Here is a 16,842-nt window from a genome sequence, read left to right as displayed (position 1 = left end):
GACCATGTCCATTTGACCACAGTGTTCCCATCTTCTCATGGCTGCTTCCATGTCACAAAATTCAAATGATCACAAACATATTTCTTGAACATGACTCTTAATCAAGAGCTTGCTGAATTAAAATGGACCAAAATCTCTGAGGAATGTCGTTGATTCTAAGCCACAAAGAATTGAGGCAAAAGACTGGTAAGATGTACCCAATAAAATGGCCAGCGAGTGTATACTGACCTCGTTATTTGAAACTCTTTTAATATCAGAAGCCATGACTATAACAGCATTTACATGACAGAAAATTAGGAAAAATCCATACAAGGTCAAAAGCAGCTAATCAGAAACACCAAAAATGTTTTACATTTTACTTTTATTTAAATAAATATTTACATAACAGCTTCGTATAAATCAAATGTCTTTTTCTTACACAACCACATCGTTCTAAAATCAACCGCTTTAACAAGGAGGAAGAAGAAAATAAGAGGTGGATTACGATGATACTGTTAATCTGAAGAGAGGCGGGTTAATCTAAACCCCTCATGTTGATCACTGAGCAAATATCCCTGTTTTCAATCATAAAGGCTGAACCTGGTTGATATTTACCTTCACTCAAACACCATTTAACACGTGACACTTAAGAACTTGCCCATCTTTCATTATAAATCTTGTTATACTATGCATAAATCTACATGATAATTTGATATACATTTTAATTCATTGTTACTAAGGAATAGGAAGATGATAATCTACACTATTGGAATAAAAAAACAAAGCCAGATGCTACTTAAGAAGAACATGTGGCTAAAAAAGTAAAGAAAATAAATCAACAACTTAAGTCACACATGATTCATTCAGGCACAAACAAAGCAAAAGACAGCCTTGGTGAAATTTAAAGACACCACTCATACAGTTTAGGCTATAACGCCTCGCTAAACGGTGTACAGTATATGGCTCGGCTTGAGGGAAAAAAAGTCAGGTAATGTGATCTCAGAAGATCGGAGCACACAAATAATGCCCAAGCTACAGTTCTAACCCACATCTCTCTAATCAAGGTGTCGAAATTGTTTCTGAAATACTACAATAAAAACATGACAGTGAAATCAAAGTGTAGGAAACACAGCTTAACCCCTCAAAAGAAATTGTGCAGTTGTGCCCTTCAGGGATTATCGACGTCGCTTAAACACATCTGGAGACAACGGCAGCTTAACACACTCCACTACAGGAAACGGGTGTAAAAATGACAAAAACCGACTGAGGAACAAACTTGCAAATAACCATTTGTTTAATGCAGCAGGTTGATGGTTACGCTTCACGAGGATTCAAAAGATAAAACGATAAAATGCTCTTTGTTTTCTATTGCTGTCAGGTCATGCATGTAAACTCTATTCTCCTAATAAAACCAATTGTTTACTTAAAAATGTATAAAGAAAATACTCTTTTTCTTCAAAATACTATGCGGGGAAGGATTAAAGGGTGAAATATCATGTTTCAACAACACCTCGTTGTTTTCATCCTGAGATTTGAACCAATGTGTAACCCCTCCGAGGAGGTTTTTCTTTTTAAAACACACGTGAAGATTCAGTGTTTGGTGAGGATGTCCCACTGGTCGGTGAGCGTCTCAGATGAAGCCATCGTTACGGTATCCGAAGACCGTCATACTGCTTGGGTTTTGGGTTGGTGCGAGCGTGTCCCGCTCACAAAGTTATAAACCAAAAACTGGGAAGTGCCAAAATAATGCGTGGCGAAGAGTTTCCCGTCGGGAGTGGGGTCGGAGAAGGCGATCTCATCTTTGCTCAGGTATGAACCGTATATGAAATTATTCCTGTGCAGAAAAACAAACAAATACGAGTTGCATTAATATGACTTTGATTGTGTGTGTGTGTGTGTGTGTGTGTGTGATGATGACGATGAAATGACTGGCGGTTTGCAGCCGTACTGACCGGAGGCACTCGAGCATGCGCGAAGCGATGCCCTGACGTCTCATCACGCTGACCACCCAGATGCGACTGATGCCGCAGATGGCAGGCTCTGGCGTTGTGGAGCAGCACCAAGCTCTCTGACGTTCAAACATCAACTTCTCTCCCTCCGAACCCTCTGGCATGGGCTCTTCAATCACCCTGTACCCCTGTGAGCATGCACAATCCTCAGTAAACGTCACAGAATAAACGGACACTTACTGATAGCAGCGGTCGAACATCTGTTTATTGTATTATATCCATTTGGTCTGTCTAAATGCTCAGATACCTTAAAACTGTTACATGAGGAAGAAAGAAAGATTAGAAACACAAAACACAATATTTTAGTTCATATTTTAAGCTATTTTAAACATCTGTATCAGCCAAGAATTTCATTTATCCCAATTTTTACATGATGATCATTCACAAATGTGCTCATCATCATCTCTTACCTCTTGTATGTGCTCAGCTATGAGACACCCAGCCACTTTCTTGTCATTAGAGATAAAGAGGAAGGTTTTGGTCTTTGAGGGACACTTGGTCTCCACCTGCTGGAAGCCGAGGTCATTGTCCACCATCTCCCGGATCTCCTCAACCTGAGGAACAGATTATTGTACATCCAAGAATCAGTATGCTAATGCAGGGATGATAAATATTGGAGCATATCTAAGGATACAGTCCAAGTGAGACTTGAGCACTTTTTTTTTTTTTTTTCAAAGGCAGGGCAGACTTGGAGTATTGGTGTCACATTTACAAATGCAAGCTGAAAAACTGAGATACCCGGTTTTAAATTTCAGGAAAATATAACGAGCTAATCCAGATCCAGGCATTCTTGTGATGTGCTTTTCAGCCTTAGCAGAGGTTATGCAGTCTGTCTGCTCACATTTCAGCTGTTTACAGCTCTTTAAATTATTAAGTGCATAAGGGTGAATTCTCTGCTCAGACTCAGACAAACGCAGCAAAGTTGGCTGCTTACGTCACACAGAGACCCACAAACATGAATGAGCATTTTACTTGCTGAAGACAAAAACTGAGCGATGAAAGACCCTACAACAGTAAATAGCTTCAGTAAAAGCTTTGAGTTTCAGACCTTAGGCCCGAGCCACACAGGCCTAGAGACTGGCAAGGGATTCCCAGGTAACTGCTCGTTGCTAGCGGAAAAAAATTACCCAATCAGTTGGCGAGTTGTTGAAGGCTATTGCTGAATGAAATGCAAACACTCACCAAAAACTCACTAAAAAAGAAAAGAAAACATCCACCTTCAAAGCAAAGCCTTCACCCTTTAAAATATATTGGTTGCACCTCGACCCAACTAGAAAGAATGGCCCAGGACAGAAATCTCTTGAGATCTACCTGTGGCACCCCATACCCTGGGAGGGGTGGCGGGCAATAGTAGTAGTAGTAAATTACGACTTTTACTTTGAAGGGGAACATTCTCTGTTTCTGGTTTGTGTCCCACTTTCTCAAGTTTAACTTCAGCTTAGTGCTCAGTTATCAATTTGCAGGCAAGTCAACGTCTTCCTGTGTGATACTGCAAATGTTGGTATTGAACCAATACTAAGTAAATACAGAGCCAATACTAGCGATACCAATACTGATACTATTAACTTAAAAAAGCAGCTTATGTAAGGAACAGCAATGTGTCGCGATTTATGAGTCGAATCATCACTAATTTATAAATTCTGAACACATTTTAATGGCCACTAAATTGCTGTGATTTTTACTTTCCAAAGTACAAGCCACTTAGTAATACACACCTTTCAGTTTTTCATGCATTTTGAAACAGTTTGGTGTTTTTTTAGAAATGTAGAATTTAAATGCCTTCTGTTCTTTAAATGTGCTATAGGCTAGGGATGGGTATCGAAAACCGGTTCTTGTTGAGAACCGGTTCCACTGTTTCAATTCCTTGCAATTTTTTGCCATTTTTGCAAACGATTCCCTTATCGATTCCAGTCGCCCCAAATGACGTCACCACATTGCGGAGTGTCATTTACCTGGCAGGAAACATGGCGGCTCAAACGCTAAAAAGTTTGGTTATACTTTACGAGAACGGATTACAACAGGGCGCCTTGCAATACTTGCAAAGTAGATATTTCATTTAAGGGAGGAAACACTACAAATATGCAAAAGCATTTGCTCACAAAACACGTGATGACCTTAAATGAATGTCATGTTTTTAATTCCGCTCCGGACTCGTGAATCTCAACCCAGCAGCAGCGGTAACGTTTGCACGTCCTCTCCCTTTAATGCAGCAGGTAAATCATCAACTAACAGTGCATATTATGTTAGCGCGATCTGCCTTATTACAAAACCTGCCATTACTGTGCATTTAGGTGACCATGATGAGAGAGACAGAGTCTGGCTGGCTCAGATGCTGGCAGTTCTCGCTGCAGTCTGCCGGTAGCGTCTCCTTTCAGGCCAGGATAGACGAATGTCACCGAGCAGTGACTAAGTTTGTGGTAAAAGGCTTGCACCCATTTGCCACAGCAGATGCCCCCGATTTTCGGTAAGTGAATGTGTTTAATTGTAGGCAGGGACATTACTGGATATTCTTGTGTAATTGTTACAGAATAATTTATGTTATACTTTGTTATTGCTACAGAAGAATATTTATTTTATTATTTTACATTTACAACTTTTTTTCATGGGGACCCTGTGACACCCCATTGAAGAGCCATAGGCTGGATCTCTTAAGACCTCACTGTTGGGTTTGTAAGGCCATGCTACTCCTAAATTTCTATCTTGTTCAAAGAGATGATATAAAACAAAGTTCTAAGCTAATCGACCTTAGTCGATTAGCTTAGAACTTTGTCTGAAACTCCTTTTTAAAAAAAAGAATCGATAAAGAATCGAATCGTTAAACAGAATCGAAAATGGAATCGGAATCGTGTAAATCTTGTCAATACCCATCCCTACTATAGGCTATAAATAAAATTTTAGTGCATGCTTGAGGTTTGTGTTTTTTCCATTTCCCCCAAAAATAATTTAACGCAATGCAGTGTGACACATACTGAACTTAGAGAGTGGAAACAAAATATCGATCATATCGTGCTAGTATCGATCTGATACCAATACCAGTGTTGGGATCGACACTATCAACACATTTGGATTGACCTGCCCACCTCTAGTGATCATGGGAATCTACTAGCAAGCAAAGCAATTGCAAGATTTTTGGTGCAGTACCTTCTTTGCAACACAAAGCAACCACTTGGCAACATGTCAGGGAATACACATTTTTCCCTAGTGGAGAAAAGTACCTATTGTTACCTTTTGCTAGGCCCGTGTGACTGCTACCTCAGACAGTCACTCCCTGCAAAGGATTCTCAAAAGAGTATTTTATTTAAATGTATTTATACTTATTATTCTGTTACACTTGAGGAGGTTGTTGCAACCTGTAGAATTACAGCAGTCTGTAATTCAACTGCATGCTGGCTATTTCATGTTAACTCGGTGGCAGTAAAAGACGGAGCCAAAAAATATAAAAACTGGGAACTTCTTGTTTTGGGGACCTAACTATCAATCCAGACATATAAGCCCTGAAGAGTTCACGCTAGCAAACGCTGGTGTAAACATACCTTCTTCAGAGCATATTTGGGATCATCTGGCAGGACGAGAATGATCTTGCCATCTGGAAACTCAGACAAAATCCTCTCCTTTTTCCAACCCTGACAAAAAAAAGGAAAGCAAAAAGAATAGAAAATATTTAATTATGTCATCTAAATGTCCTAAGTAGGTATTAATCCATTTTCTATATGCAGTCACTCCCAATCTTGGACAATTTTGGCAAATAGGCGCAAAACATTCCAGGTAATAAATCTTCTTATAAGCCGACAGAATCATTTGACGTAAACCAAATAAAATTACATTTTCAATTTAACTTTATTTACTGTCTCTTCTGCCACCAGAAAAGTCAGTAAGAATAAATCACACTTGAACTGAATAAACAAAGAGCTGTGCTGACCTACTTTTCTAGAGGTGGGAAGTTAGAAAATGTCCAACGGGCAATCCTAAGGAGGAATCTTATCAAATACCTGCAGTCTTGCTCACTGTAGTGCAGCATAGAGTGGAAGACGAGGGTCAAGACTCCCTTTATCAAGAATCCTCAGTTGTCCCTGCACTGCATTGTATATTTTTTGTAAACCATATCTATAAATTTGTTGGCATTTATTGCTCTGATCCAGGGAGTCAGTTTAACAGGCATAGGCATGTGACTTTCCCTCACCACATATTTGACGGCGCTGATGAACTGGTTGTGAAACAGCAAATGCTGAGATTCATCCTCGGGGTTGGCAGCAGAGTAGAGCATCCCACACACACTGCAGGCCACTGCTCCAAAATGCTTCTGTCCTGCATCCTGCGAGAACAAAGCAAAGCAATAAGCTCACTCTCAAGAATTCAATTTCACTTAGTTTTCCAGAGTGACAGAACACAGAAAGAACCCAACTTATGATCCATGTTTTCCATTGCAAAAGCGCAGGATTTAAAATGAGGTCAGAGGAAACTATCTCATTCACTCACAATAACTGTTTGGGTGCCATCTTTGTCAGCCTCCTTTAGCTTCTTGACTTCTTTTTGCAGGCAAGCTTCGGAGAGAGGAGCCCCGCCATCCTGTGGCTTCACAGCTTTGCTGCGATTCAAAAACACATCGGGTTACTGAAGGTTTCAACCGCTAAGAAGCAAAAAAACCAAAATAAAACATGTCAAACAACTTTAGAAAAGCTTCTTACTCTTGACAAGGCTTTCCTGGTGTCTGCTCTGCTTCCTTCAAGCTTTCTGCTTTACTCTCTGGAGAAAGATCAACGTATAAAATAAAGGATTTTACACAGCAACATAATTATACACACATTTAAGAAGGTTGTTGACAAAATACAATAAAAATAAAAAAAACTTAAAATATAAATTCCTAATTTACTTAAACAACATATTGAGAGTAAAATAAATAAATAAATAACATTTAGCGCTGATCTTGGAAAAGTTAATGCTTTGAAACATTAGTCAAAGATCCAAGACTGGACTTATATGACAACATGTGCTGCACTCGCGGTTAACTGATGAAAGAAGCTGAAATCTGATGTGGACATAGTTTTATTGCCGTTTTTACCCTTTAAAGGAACGTGACCTTGTGGGTAACCTGTTCAGGTCCAGTGTTCGGCGATGTGAGACATAACACTACCAGCACAAAGCTGCAGACGCAACTAAGTGCACGCTGACAGGGGTGCTTACCTTAATGTAATCAGTATTTAGAGGCCTGAATTTCAACCTAACAGCTATCCAAACACTGCATGTTGTGTTTGCTGTCCTATAAGCAGGCAGATAAGAACCACGTTTATGCAACAGTGTCGGCCTGCCAGGAAGAATAAGCTGGTTAAAGATGAGAGATGTGAATTTCACTTTTTTAAAACATTTCTATGCATTTATTTTGATTAAGGTGAAGTAAGAAACAACCTAAAAGAGCAGGATTTAAAATGTGTGTTGCTTGCCTCATTATTTTGATAAATTATTCTAGTCTATGGCCTAATTCAAATCTGAATGATAAAAATTAACTTTTTTTTCTCATAAAAAATTGTGGATCGTACACTGGTAGTGCAGCCCTCTACCATAACTGAAAATACAGACTCTCTGGATGCTTGATCCAGATTAACTGGAGGTATTTTCAAGAAACCAAGATGATCCCTCCCAACTTTTCTTTTTTCCATTTCACATGTATTTGTGAAGCTTATGTTTTCTATTTTTCCTCAAAATAATAAAGAGTCTGAATCTGAATTAATCACGTCTACGTTGGGACACTTCTGGTAGCACTTTCAGGCAAACCTCTCCATGACTTTTTGAGTAATCCTGCTAGCAGACACTGGCACAGACAGGTAGACAATCTGGACGAGCTGATGGAGGTAAATCTGAGTCAGGATTGCAATTAATATACACAGATACCTGTAAGCTTGTCAGACACTTTGGCACTCTCTTCAGGTGGAGCTGATGAAAGTGGATGAGCTGCATTCTGTGTATGAAAGAAAAAAGGTAAGTAACATGTACAGCGCCTGTGACACTGATCATAGAATAATTTATTTCTGACTTACCTTGCACTTGTCGTTTTCTTTACATGCGGGATCTGTGGGTCTCTGAGGCACTGAAATTGCACCAGCCTTAGAGGCAGCAGGCTTCATCCCAGATGTGGCTGCAACAGCAGGCCGAGCTGCAGGTGAAGCAGATGGTTTCAGCTGTGTTAGATTTGCATCGGCACCTGCAGTCTTCAGCTGAGGTGAAACAGAAGCTGCAGGCTTGGACTGAGCTGGAGCTGAAACAACTTTAGACTGAGTTGCAGTCGGGACTGGAGACTTTAACGGAGCATTCGCTGAAGAAGCAAGTTTGGATGAAGCTGCAGTTGCAGCTGTGGCCTTAGACTGTGTTGCTGGTGCAACAGCTGGGTTTAACTGTGCGGGCTTTAACTGAGCTGGAGCTGCAACAGAGGGCTTTGACTGACCTGAGATCTGCCCAGCAGGCTTGGTCTGAGCTTTGAGTTTTGCCTGGTTGGCAAGTTGCGCTGTGAGCGTGGGCTTTGATAGTAGAGTGGGTTTAGGCTGAGCCGAAGGGTTTGACTGGAGGCCGGGTGGTTTCGGCTTTGCTGGTAATGGGTCATCATCCAGCTCAAAATCGTCAGGAGAATATTTCGGCCTGGGTCTGTATGGCTTGTACTCAACTTCCATTTTCAGTTTCTGAGCATTAAGTCCGTTGGGCATGGGAGGTGGTATTGCTGGGAGGGTTCTCTTGGTTCCTGATCTTGTGACTTTTGGCGCGGGCTCTGGAGTAGCTGCTGCTTTAGTAGTCTGAGCCTTGCTTTGCCGTGTAGTTCTACGGTTTTCAGTACTAGGAGGCTCCGTTTTAGAGGCTTCAGGTTTGCCAGTTTCAGTTTTAGGGGGTTCAGTTTTAGGAGTTTCAGTTATCGTTGGTTGTTTTTTGGAGGTTTCAGCTTTAGTGGGTTCAGTTTTAGTGGGTTCAGTTTTAGATGGTTCAGTTTTAGCCAGCTCAGCCTTAGGCTCATTCTTGGGAGCTTCTGCCTTCGGTGTAGCAGGTTTGCTAGATGCAGAAGGACTCAGTTGGGAGGTTGCTGGACTGGCTGCAGGTTGAGGAGGAGGTGTGGTAACAGGGCTCACTGGAAAAAGAGAGGCAGCAGAAAAAGGTGCCTGCCAATCCATGTCTGAGAACATCTGATTTGCTTGGTCAGACTTTAGTTTCTTCACACGTGCCCACGACATTTTCTCTCTCTGCAGCTCGACCTGTCTGAGTCTTTGATATCGAGTCAGCTTCTTTTTCTCGTGGACTTTCAGCGGCACTGAAATCTGCGTGATGAAGAAACGTCTCTTTGGAGGCTCGGCGGAAGGCTGAGTTTCAGCTGAATCAGCCGTTGAGGGCTGGGCTGGGGGGGCCTCAGGAGCAGGGGTCACCGAAGGAGGGGCGCATCCCTCTGGTCCAGCAGGAGTTGGGACATTAACCGTGTTGGCATCTTGCGTGTTAACAGGCGGGCGTTCCTTCTTGCTGGCTTCACTCTTGGCTGCTGCTGCTGCCGCTTGTTTTTCTTCTTCTATCCTCTTCAGCAGCATGCTGTCTGTGGCAATGTCCTCTGCGATCTCCTGACACAGGGCTAAGAGATTCAGCTGCTGCCTATTTGCACTTCTCTTAGCTGCCGCAGCCTTCTGCTCAGCCAGAGCTGCGAGGCGAGCTTTGGTTCTCGCTTGCGTGTTCATTTCTTGTTTCTTGGGTTTTTCTGGCTCTTGAGCTTTCTTTTCCTCTTCGGTCTTTTCAGCTGTGCTGTTTTGCTTCATGTCAGGCCCACTAGTGTTACATATGTACTTCTCATTCACCTTTTCCTCAGGCAGGCCTGCCTCGGCTGTTTCTTGTGGCTTTTCTACTACTGCAATGTCACTGTCTTCATCATTCTCTTCCTCCACCACTATAATCTCATGTCCGATCTCGATGTCCTCTAGAATCTGCACTTCTTGTATGTCCAGGTTATCTTGAGCATCCTCTATCACCACTACATTAATGTCTTCAATCAGGCTTTGGGGTTCAGAGTCATGGGAGGTATTCATGTCCACCATGTGAGATGACTGGTGGTCAGAAGGCTGAATAACCTGAACGTCTTCCTCCACAGGTGAAATGTTTGTCTCCTGCTCTGCTACCTCCCCTGAACTAGCCGCCGCTTCAGTAAACACAGTTTGCTCGGAACCATTTAAAGTCCTCTCACTCTCCGCCTTCTCCTCCATCGACTCACTTTCTGGATTCACCTGCTCTGAAAGAGAGGCCGCCAGACCTGATTCGGTTGCAGCTTGAGTGACGATATCAAAGTGAATTTCACTCTGTGGGACTGGCTCTAAAATCACATATTCCTCAGATGCACCACCTGGTACCTCAAATTCAGTGGAGGATGTAGTCGTTGTTGGTGGAGTTGTTGTTGTTACCGTGACGCCCGCAGCTTCCTGAACGCCAGCATCGTGCTGCACCTGCTCAGAAAACTCAGTGGCTCTGATGCACTCTGAAATGCCATTTCCTTCACTTTTCACTGTCATTTCACTCTTCACTTCTGCAGCATCTCCTGACCCTCCATCTGCCACGCTCATGTCACTGCCAGAACTGATCGGTGCAACTTCTTTCACATCCACGGTAGCGTTAATCTGCTCCAACTGTGCTGGCTGCGCTTGTACTTCCATTTCAACCCCTGCCTGGCTGTCTGGGACACAAATTTCCTCCTTAGCAACTTCATTTACCAGCTGCATGCCACCAATTTCTCTGTTGTCTTCATTACTGGAAAAGTTTGTTTCCATCTGTTGAGCCTCTGTGCATTGTATATCTAATATAGAAACGGCATCGTGCTTCTCTGCTGCCGCTGCAGACACATCACGATCATCATTACTCTCTGGGCTACTAATGGGCTCGTACACTATCTGGTTTTCATGGGGCCCGACCGCTGACTGATTAACCATCTCAATCTGCTCCTCAGAAGGCTGAATTACGACATTGTTGTTGTCGGTTTGCCCACAAACAAAAAGCATTACTTCGCTGCTATCCGCTCCTCCTCCTTCAATGTTACCAACAGATCCGTCAGCCTTGACCTCATTAAACATTTGGCTCCCCGTTTCCTCTTCTAACACTGAAGCTTCCCTTTCTGTTGATTCACTTGTTATATCCACGTCAGCACGAGGCCCTCTCTGTTTCTGAATTTCTAATAAGGCTGTAGTGTCTTCATTTATTTCCTCAGTAACATTACTTTGCTGTTTTGTTAGATAAGGACTCCCTTCTGCAGTAGTTTCTAAAATGTTAACACATTCAGAAGCAGGCTCTTCCTCATTTCTAGTCTCACAGCGTGCAGACATAAGATCTTCCTGAACGTCACCGACCTCCTGATTTCCATCGTTGTGTACTTCAACGTCAGATCTTTCTTCTCCTGATTCTGTTGTCTGCACTTCCATTTCTCCTTGATTCTCAACAGCGCTTAAGCTTTCCTCGTTAACCTCGACATCCTTTTCCTCGCACTCTGTCCCGGTCAAATCTTTTTCCACTTCAGTGTCTGTATTGAGTTCGCTGACCTCTTGACCTCTCTGATTTTGTTTATTTGTCAGATAAGTAATCTTCTCTGGTGCTTCTACTGTCTGTATTTCCATTTCTCCTGGACTCTCAGTAACACTGACACATTCAGCATCGACCTTGTCATCCTTTTCTTCAGTATTAATGAAATCTTTACCTGCCTCAGTGTCTGTTTTGAGCTCAGTGGTCTCCCGATCTTTCTTACTTTGTGTTTCTGGCACATTCTTTAGATCAGAAACCTCCTCCGGTGTTTCTGTTGTCTGCACTTCCACTTTTCTTTGACTCTCAGCAGCAATGACACAGTCGGCCTTAACCTTATCATCCTCCTCTTCACTCAGAGCATTAATAAAGTCTTTCTCTACTGTAGTGTTTATAGTCAGTTCACTGACCTCCTGACCTTTCTGGCTTGGGTTATTTGTTGGCTCAGATGTCTCCTTTGGTGCTTCTGTTGCCTCCATTTCCACCTGACTCTCAGCAGCAGTGACACAATGTGCTTTGTTGGGGTGATTTGTGGGATTCCTTAATCCTTTGTGGACTTCTTTAGATATGTCTCCCGTAGGTTCAGCGGCTTCCTGTATCTCCTGGCTGTGTGCTGAAATAGAAATATCTGCTATTAATGTATCCTGCTTTTTGTTTTCATTCTCTGCACCAGTAACAGGCTCTGTATGTACGTCTGTGCTCCGTTCACAGACATCTTTGCTCGTCTGATTTTGTATTTCCGCTGCAGGTGTGCTAGAAATCTCCTCTGATGCAGCTGCAGACTCCATGTCGACTTCATTTAGGCTGTTCTCACTTTGTATTTCCACTGAAATCTCTTGTGTCGATTTAGCCTGCTCTTCCATTTCAATTTCTCTCTCTGGGACAGCGACGGGCTGCGTATATGAATCTTCTGTGTGTTCACTGACATCCTGACTCTTCTGCTTATGCGTTTCTGCTGCTGGTGGGATACAAAGCTCTTCTGATGTTGTTGTGGTCTCCATCTCCACTTCAGATAGACTTTTGCCGCATTGTACTTCCACTGAAATCTCTGCCTCTGATATCGATGGAGCCTGTTTTTCCATTTCATTTTCATTCTCCGAGACACTGATGGGCTGCATGAGTATGTCTGTGTTATGTTCAATGACATCCTGGCCCTTTATTTCCAATGCAGGTATGCTAGCAACCTCCTCTGGTGTTTTCTGCTCCGCATCCACTTCATTTTGACTTTGCACCAGCTGGATTTCCACTGAGGTGGATTCTTTAGGGGAGTCTGGTGTTGATGTCACTGACTGTGTATGTACATCTGTGCTATATTCTGTGATAACCTTGCTTATCTGACTTTGGATTTCCACTGCAGGTATCTTAGAAACCTCCTCTGAAGGTGCTGCAGACTCCATACCCACTTCACTCTGAATTTTCTCACTTTGTGCTTCCACTGAAGGGACCACTTCGGAAATCTCTGGTGTGGTTTTAGCCTTTTCTTCTTTTTTGTTTTCATTTTCTGCAACAGTCACAGAGTCGATCTGCATGCCTGCACCATCTTCACAGACATCCTGACTCGTCTGGGTTTCTGTTTCCACTGCAGATGTGTCAGAAACCTCCTCTGATGTTGTTGCAGTTTCCATCTCAACTTCATTTTGACTTTTCTCACTCTGTAATTCCATCATAGAGGCATGTCCGGTAAATTCTATTGGCGATTTAGGCTGATCTTCTGTTTTGTTTTCGTTCTTAGGGACAGTCACAGACTCAGTATAAACTGTGTCTGTAATATGTGCACCAACATCCTGATTCTCCTGGTTTTGTATTTGCGCTGCAGGTATGTTAGAAACCTCCTCTGATGTTGCTGCAGACTCCATCTCCACTACTTCTGGACTTTTCTCACTGTGCACTTCCACTGAATGAGCTGCTTCAGAAATCTCTGGAGTTAGTGTCACACATTTATCTTCATTCTGCACAGTTTGGAAATTTTCAATCATTGAGTCTTCTGTAATCTCTTTAGGGATGTCGTCTGTATTGCATTCATTGATTTCATGATTTTTGTGACTTTGTATTCCTGCTCCAGGTGCAATGTCAGAACTCGTCCCCAATGTGGTCTGTAGCTCCACTTCTGTTTGACTTCTCTGGATTTCCACTGAAGCGGATGGATATGAAACCTCCATTGTTAATTTTGTCTGCATTTCCACAGATTGCACATTTTCAACAATTTGATCCATGTGTGATTCAGCTGTGGTAGATTCACTGTCCACCTGGCTCATCTGATGCGTTTGCTCAATGTTACAGATCTCCACTGATGTGGTTTCAGCCTCTACATCGTCTGGTGTTTCCATTCGTTTTTCCACAGCAGCAACACATTCAGCTTCTTTGCTGCTCTCATAGTTTGCAGTCCTCAGATCTTCCTGAACTTTGTCACTCGTGGCTTCGCCGTCTGGCCTCTCCTGGTTTTGTACGTCCACTTTAGCTGCTGGATTACTAACCTCCAAAGCTGATAAGCTCTGTGTTTGTATTTTCTCTTGGCTCTCAGACCCATCAGCACATTCAAAGGTTTTAATGTTGTCAGATTTATCATCCATAACATGAACCTCTGTGGATTCGGCTGTAGTAGCGTTGCAGATTTCCTGGGTCTCAAGAATTTGCACTTCTGTATTAGAAACTTCTGAAATCACTATGTTCTGTGTTTCTATTTTAGTTTCAGTCTCAGCTCCACTACTATGTCCAAAGCTCACAGAGTGTTTGTCTTCCATAATTCTACAGTTTTCTCCCACATGATCCTCATGAAAGTTTGTAGATATGTCTGCAATAGGTTCAGGAGCATCCTGTTTTTCCTGTCTTTGTATTTCCACTACAGAAATCTCCTCTGATGCTGCTGCAGTCAGTATATCCATGTTGATCTGGCTGCTTGCTGCAGTGACACAAATCATGCTCGTGTCTCCTTCTGTGCTCTCAGAATCTTCTTTAACTCCATCATCAGGCTTTTCTGCAGTGTTGTCAAAAAGTCTGTGGTTCTCCTGATTTTGCAGATCTACGCTAGGTGCTATCTGACCGTCTGGAACTGTAAAACATTCGGAAATCACTTCTCTTTGAACAGCCTCGCAATCAGGAGTCAATATTTCAGTGCAGCTGTCAGTTATCACACAGTCATGGCTCAGTTGTCTCTCAACCAAACCTCCAGGACAAGAGACGACCTGAGTCAACTGGAAGTCAGCTTCTTTTCCATCGCTTTCTTGAAGATCTTCCTCAGACCTTATGACCATTGTTTCCACATCAACACACGTGTCGGTAACTGCAATTGGCACGTCATCCTGCGTGTCTACAAGATTTGATTCCCCGTCGGAAGTAGCGAGAGCTCTGACAATGTCTGCTTGAGTCTCATTCTCTGGAATACCACTTTCCACAAGCAGCTGTTCTGATGCAGAGTTGAATTCGTTACTAAGGGCTGCAGATATGGTGGCAGATTCAGTTGATCCCTTAGCTGTACACTGAACACTCAATTTATTCTCTCCAGAAACAAACTGTGTGGTTTCATTTGTTTTAGTTTCAGTTCTCAGACTCTCTGACATGCAAGACTGTTTTTCATCTTTACACTTTGGATCCACCTCTCCAGCAGCCAAACTTAGTGTTTCCATTGATGATGGTAGTGTTTTATCATCTAAATCCTTTTGAACGAACTCTTCCTCATCCTTCTTTTCAGCCTCGGATATGAGATGGTCTGAAATGTCTCTTGATGATGCTGGTGTTTCATTATCTACACCCTTTTGGCTTTCTACATTTTGTAATTCTTTATGTTTACTTTCATTAGCTGAAGACTCAAATTTGGTGTCTGTTACAGAGACCGTAGTTTCCTTTGACACCTCCTGTGGTGCAATAGCTGATATTTGTGGTCTCTCTTGCTCAGTAAAAGATTCTGCAGATTCTTTTTTAATGTTCTCATTTGCCTCATCTGTAGTTTCAAGACATGGTGAATCTGTGAATATACCATAATTGTGGTCCATCTGTATGGGGTCCTTAGGTGGAGAAGATAAACCTTGACTCGTATCCTCGGAGACAGAAGGAGACTCTTCCGTCTTTCGCTTGGCTTTGACTCGATTTGAGTATTTTCTGATGCAGCGGGCCTTGTCTTCATCATCCCTTTCTCTGAAGAAGTCAGCCTTACTACCATCACTACTCAACTTGTCAGAGTCCATGGAGGCAGTTCGCTTCAGGGAGGTTTTGGAGTTCGCTTTCGGTGAGGGAGCTTCTCCACAGGAGGCACTTGTGGCTTTCTGGAGCTTGGCTTTTTTGACAGGTGGGTCAGGGGAAGTTTTGCTGGAATCCTTCAGAGGCGAGCTCTGTTTGGGGGACTTGGCTAGTTTATGTCCCCCTTCCGGTGAAGCACAGAGTTTTTTCTTAGTCCGTGGGGCTGCTGTCTTTTCTTTCATATTTCCTGTGTTGTTATGTGACTGATTATTGGCGGCTGGTACAGTTTTGGATGGCGCAGCCTCTCCGTCCTCATCCAACTTCCTTATCTTGGACTGCGAGTCTGGAGGAGACGATCCTCTCTTTGAGGCCGGCATTCTGCAAAATATTTCACAAAAACATGATAAAGCTGAGGCGAGGACTTACAAGGAAAATAATCCTGTAGTTACAAAGTAATTCACTTTTTTTTCCAGCATCATGGATTTTCTCAGTAAAATGGGAACACCTCCTTTCTTGGAAATGATAAGCAATGATAAGGTAATTATAAGCAAATCCATCAACTATTACCTATTTCTTCCACAAGCAACAAAGCTGGCTAACGTTTGACATAAACAGTGATAAATCGTAAACTAGGAGGCTAACGAGTCACACAATGTACGATCTACTTTCACGCACTAATTCCCCATCTACGCGCCTTATTTCATTAGCTGTCTGGCAGCCAGCAGGTTTTACTGTCACTCGGAGTTCATCAGACACTCAGAAATGGTCAGTTAGCTAGCTGAGCGTGGCTAGCGTGCTAGCTGGAAGTCCACAGTGATGGAAGCTAACAGCTAACAGCTAGCAGCAGCAGCAGCCAACTCGCAACAAATGAGCGAACCGAGCCTCGCTGCTCCAAATCAGCCTAAAGAGCGGCGGGACACACCGAACACAGCCCCCACACAGTAGTCCTCACGATACTAAAGTCAGCGAACAGGTAAAGCACGGCATTCGTCCATGAAACTCACTTTGATGTTTTCTTTTTCAACAACAGCTGTTTTTTTCTTTTTTTTTCCGTGAATAAAAATTAACTGTACTTCCGGAGGGAAACGGCGGATATGACGTAGAAGCACTCATTGCGCCCGCAAAATTGAGATTTGTAGTTTTTGAAGAGGAAAATTTAATCACCCAA

At 42.7% G+C, this 16,842-nt stretch overlaps 1 protein-coding gene across 1 annotated transcript; it reads right to left on the bottom strand.

Annotated features, from left to right (window-relative positions):
- Positions 1-344: 344 nt before the first annotated feature.
- Positions 345-16,755, bottom strand: LOC146567225 (uncharacterized). The gene is made up of 10 exons (XM_085286922.1): positions 16,679-16,755; positions 8,021-16,052; positions 7,875-7,941; positions 6,674-6,731; positions 6,465-6,573; positions 6,169-6,300; positions 5,522-5,611; positions 2,399-2,542; positions 1,932-2,116; positions 345-1,813 (listed from the first exon to the last, which is right to left on the bottom strand). Exons 2-10 carry the CDS (start codon positions 16,049-16,051, stop codon positions 1,645-1,647), a joined length of 8,985 nt encoding a protein of 2,994 aa, XP_085143048.1. The 5' UTR covers position 16,052; positions 16,679-16,755; the 3' UTR covers positions 345-1,644.
- Between the last annotated feature and the right edge of the window lie 87 nt (positions 16,756-16,842).

The sequence above is a fragment of the Mchenga conophoros genome, linkage group LG9 (assembly GCF_057382185.1).
Source record: "Mchenga conophoros isolate Kocher_MC1m ecotype Shallow Benthic linkage group LG9, M_conophoros_male_GT1.1, whole genome shotgun sequence".
NCBI lineage: Eukaryota > Metazoa > Chordata > Actinopteri > Cichliformes > Cichlidae > Mchenga > Mchenga conophoros.
Note: the sequence above shows the minus strand (reverse complement) of the source record. Positions and strands in the feature narration are given on the sequence as shown.

What these genes read in the sequence shown, in the direction of transcription:
- LOC146567225 (XM_085286922.1), bottom strand. Translation starts at nt 16,051, where the DNA reads ATGCCGGCCTCAAAGAGAGGATCGTCTCCTCCAGACTCGCAGTCCAAG. An exon ending in AAGAAAACGACAAGTGCAAG is followed by an intron (nt 7,942 to 8,020) that starts GTAAGTCAGAAA and finishes TTTCATACACAG; the next exon opens with AATGCAGCTCATCCACTTTC. An exon ending in TCAGCGCCGTCAAATATGTG is followed by an intron (nt 5,612 to 6,168) that starts GTGAGGGAAAGT and finishes TTTTTTTGTCAG; the next exon opens with GGTTGGAAAAAGGAGAGGAT.